General features: G+C 41.5%; 1 protein-coding gene across 2 annotated transcripts; it reads left to right on the forward strand.

Moving 5' to 3' along the window:
- The first annotated feature begins 306 nt into the window (after positions 1–306).
- LOC131685000 (BOS complex subunit ncln) lies at positions 307–3,179 on the forward strand. Of its 2 annotated transcripts, XM_058968329.1 has the most exons (5): positions 307–388; positions 459–699; positions 871–1,058; positions 1,397–2,200; positions 2,259–3,179. In XM_058968329.1, the coding sequence occupies exons 2-5, from the start codon at positions 531–533 to the stop codon at positions 2,751–2,753; spliced, it is 1,656 nt and encodes a 551-aa protein (XP_058824312.1). In that variant the 5' UTR covers positions 307–388; positions 459–530; the 3' UTR covers positions 2,754–3,179. The 2 variants fall into 2 exon arrangements, with proteins under 2 accessions (XP_058824312.1, XP_058824311.1); XM_058968328.1 differs by having other exon boundaries at positions 321–699.
- The last annotated feature ends 1,116 nt before the right edge of the window (positions 3,180–4,295 follow it).

Here is a 4,295-nt window from a genome sequence, read left to right on the forward strand (position 1 = left end):
AGGATCTGTTACAAATTTTGTTTTCCAAAATATATAATGAATAAACTGTTGAGTAAAAATCTCTGGAGGCACCCCCCCATTTTTCACAAAGTGGTGAATTTTGCAAAACGTTTTAATTTTATTGCTTATGTATCCGTAAATATCCGTTATCGCTTCAGTTAAGTTTAGAAAAAGCAACGGGCATTTCAAAAACTGAATTATTTACTAAATCCCTCGTTTGAGTTGGTGCCCTGCCGAAAATATATATTCCCCTACGATTGTCATTCGTGTTTTTAGCTTATTTTCTTTTCAACCCGCATTCACATATCGCTATCAGTCATCACACCATTCATCAGTCACCATTCTCCTTTCGTTTAATCTAGTTAAGGGTCGAGCTATTTAGTGAATGGTAGTACCTACATATTTTTCACCATTAACCCTTCTGTGCAGAATAAAATCGTAATAGTTTATTCCACCAGAATTCCTCACGGTGGCGACGGACGAATTCGAAAGTGCTTGATCTTTCAGGAAAACAAAGTACCTGAGTAAATATGTTCGAGGATGCGGATAATTTCGCCGATTTTCTCCGCGGTGGGTTACCCTACTACCTGCTAATCACATTACCGATTTTAATCATTTGCTCGTCGAATCCGGTGCTCGCCGCCAGCGAGTTCGGTGTCCAACGGATGTCTCAATATGATGTACATGGTGTTCCCTACGGTAAGTAAGCAAGGAATAGAGCACTTTTGGACGTGCTTTATCTTACAGTTTGAAGGTTGATCTTATATTATTGAGGTTATAGCTTTTCTTCCATTTTATAGTGCATGATGGGGAAATACGGGAGGAAAAAGTTAATTGAATGTTAATTAGATTAAACGACATTTTTTACAGGTTGTCGTGGGTCTGCTTTGAATATGGAAGCGAAATCTTTGTATACATGGCAAACCTTTAGGCATTGCGTGATCACCCGCTTCCAGGACATGACGATTGATCAGTTCCGTGAGATTCGTGCCAAAGCAGGTGGTTTAGTGATTTTGCTTCCAGAGGATGTCTCGTCGCTGAGTCTGGAAGAGAAACAGGTAAATTTAACAACCGAGTGCTTCTGTCGATATTGATGTTTATACTTAGCTGAATCCGACTCGGTTTCAAACCTAAAAGCAAAATACCAGACAAAAATATAACCCGTTCTCATAAAGTAGTTGTACTAGCCGATTTATTCTGAATTAGAATAGATTATTTGTCGAATCGATTCTTAGCTGTGCTTTTTTTAACGTCACCCCAACCTGATCCCATCAAATTAAAATAGTTTCGATACTGTATAATGTATGTGTATATGTTGTCCTGTATGAATGCTAGCAGATGATTGTACTTATATTTCTGTTTTCAATCTAACATCTTTCAACTTCTCTCAACACAGCACATTCACCTGCTGGAACAGGCAATGATGCTGCAAGAGATTTCGATTCCAGTCTACTTCTCACGCTACAGTTTAAAGCTGAACGAGATTATCAACGATGTGACGAAAGCAACGAGTTTGACTCAACAACAGTCTTCTAAGCAGCGTGAATCGGCCATCAGTGAAATTTTGGGTTCGATTTCCGCCAATGGTTACCAAATCGCTGTGACCGGTACGAGCAACAGCCCAAACAAGCAATCGAAAATACCGATTATCCAGGGTGAACTGACTCCTACTAAACATACCACCAAGTCGATGGATAGCGAAAATAAGCTTCCGTTGATCATTTTGACTGCCCACCTGGATACGTTTGGTTTGGTGAACGGGCCTTTGAAAAATGCGGACGTTGCCGTGTTGCTTACCTTGATTGAGCTATTCAGTAAACTGCATGCCAGTATCCCGAAATATAGACTCATGTTTCTAGTTTCCGAATCTGGAAATTTACTGAACTTCCAAGGCATGAAGAAGTGGCTCGATAGCAACTTAGATGAAAATGTACAAATTCAGCAAGCAGAGTTTGTCATCTGTTTGGACTCGATCGGCAGGACCAATGACAACATATTCATGCATGTTTCGAAACCACCGAAAGAAGGAACATCTATGAATGGTTTCTATAGAATCCTGAAATCTGTAGCGCAACGCTACGGAAATATCACCGTCGAAGGGGTACACAAGAAGATTAATCTTGCAGACACGTTGTTAGCGTGGGAACATGAACGTTTCAGCATGAAGCGGATGCCTGCATTCACTGTGTCCAATTTAAAGGTAGTCTTTTAGAATAAAATTGTATGCTTGACCTTCTAATAATTTCTGCTGTTTCCAGTCTCACAAGGATCCACTGCGTAACACAATCTTTGAGGACGAATCCGGGGAAGAACAGCTGGATAAGCTGGAAACTAATGTCAAAATTCTAGCCGAAACACTAGCCAGTTACATTTACAACCTACCAGGAGACAGTGCTGTGAACGACGGTGAAATTTTCAGCGGTTCGATGGCCATCTCGAAGGAAATTATCCGACCATGGTTGCATATACGTTCAAGCCAGCAAAACAACGATCTCAAGTATGCCTTTGAAAAGTACCTCAAGAATGTGAGGCTCACATATGAAAAACCCGATGCTCGAGAGCCCGACTTCATGCTGTACGATGATCGGGACGCTGTACTAAATATCTATAACGTCAAGCCGGCAGTCTTTGACCTGTTTCTTACGTTCTTGATTGTGTCCTATCTGGGAATGATTTATCTGGCCATCTTCTACTTTCCCAAGATGTACACCTTCGTCTGCCGTATGACTACAAATAAGATTAAGGGCAATTGAAGGCTTTTACATTACTTACCTCAATTCTGTTACGGTTTGTTTTATTTTGGTTTATTCAAAATATCCTATTGATTAAGCGAATCCGTCGTTAGCGATCGGAAGAATCTAGGAGAAGGGAAAAACATCCCAGAGTACGAGATTCTCGAGTTTAAGTTAACGTCAAAATGCTCGGTTCTTGCTGAACACGAAACATAGCAGTAGATAATTCGTCGTTATTCTGATCACTCAAGTAAGGAATCAGCTGCTAGTCTGCATTTACTTCGTTTAATAACAGAATTCGTTGAGTAGAATTCATACTAGGCGCTAGGATGTTGTAGAAATTAAAGGTGTGCTGGACAATATACCATTTGTCTGCTTTGGTTTTTTTTGTTTGTTATAGTAAGGAACAGATCCCGTGTGAAGAAAATAAAACAGCAACAAAAATGACCTGTCTCTCTTTTTCTGATCAAGTAAACAATGAGAAATTCTGAAGAGTTCCACTTGTGTTGAATGTTCTCGTATATAATTTGTGGTGCCAATGTCATCATCGCTGAGGCCGAACAAAACGAGTATTTAAGATATCCAGCATACTCGAACTTGGATCTCCATTATTCAGTCTCCTTGAAAGACGGCCTCAGCGCATCTTTCTCGATTGCACACTGCCACGCAGTTCCGCTTCCGGTATTCGCGCTACATTTCCAACCCACTGTAGTGTGCCGTGTTTTATCTGTTTGTCCGATGTCAGCATGTTTGTAAACTTCGTACATCTCGTGATTCTTGCGTCTGACCCATTCTCCATTTTCTACTGTGCTGCAGAACTTTTCTCTCAAACACACCAAGTACAAGGAGTATCAGCGATTTGTATAACTCAAGTTTTGTGTACATCTGTAAACTACGACATACGTTATAGAAAATCATATTCGAAGCCGCAACACGGGCTTTTATCTATCATCGTTATCACATGTCACTAGTGCACCAAGATATGCATATGAATTCCTCGATAATCATGTACCATACCCCATCGATTTGCACCTCGGAACCCAAACCCCACGGAGTGCCTCGTTCTCTACCAGCTACCATGTACCTCGTTTTGTCAGAATTTATAGTCGGTTCAATCATCATCCCTTTTAAAAGTCACACATGTCTTGTCCACTGCTCTGCGATCAACGCAATGATGTCGTAGTCATCCGCGAAGCCAACAAAGCATTGAGATCTCGTGATGACTGTTCCATTTCACTTCAACTCACACCCTTCAACGAGTTACACAGGACTAAGACGAAAGGTACACTGCCGTCGTAGATGCTGTGAGGCTGGGCTTTAGCGTCGATGATTGCCGGGAGCCGAAGATATCTTATCCGCCTTCAACGAGAAACGCCAGCTAAAGAAGTGAGCATCCAATCCCTCCGAAGTATTTGACCGCGCTCTGCTGTCTCTGCCTCTTCTCCAGGATGAATAATCCGTGTCCACATTAGGACTCGTATGGGAACCGAAGTCCGATACGATGCGCTTCAAGGTCGCATTATCGTTACCAACAGCCGTTCTGACCAAACAGAAGGTCATACC

Source organism: Topomyia yanbarensis, chromosome 2, assembly GCF_030247195.1.
Source record: "Topomyia yanbarensis strain Yona2022 chromosome 2, ASM3024719v1, whole genome shotgun sequence".
Taxonomy (NCBI): domain Eukaryota; kingdom Metazoa; phylum Arthropoda; class Insecta; order Diptera; family Culicidae; genus Topomyia; species Topomyia yanbarensis.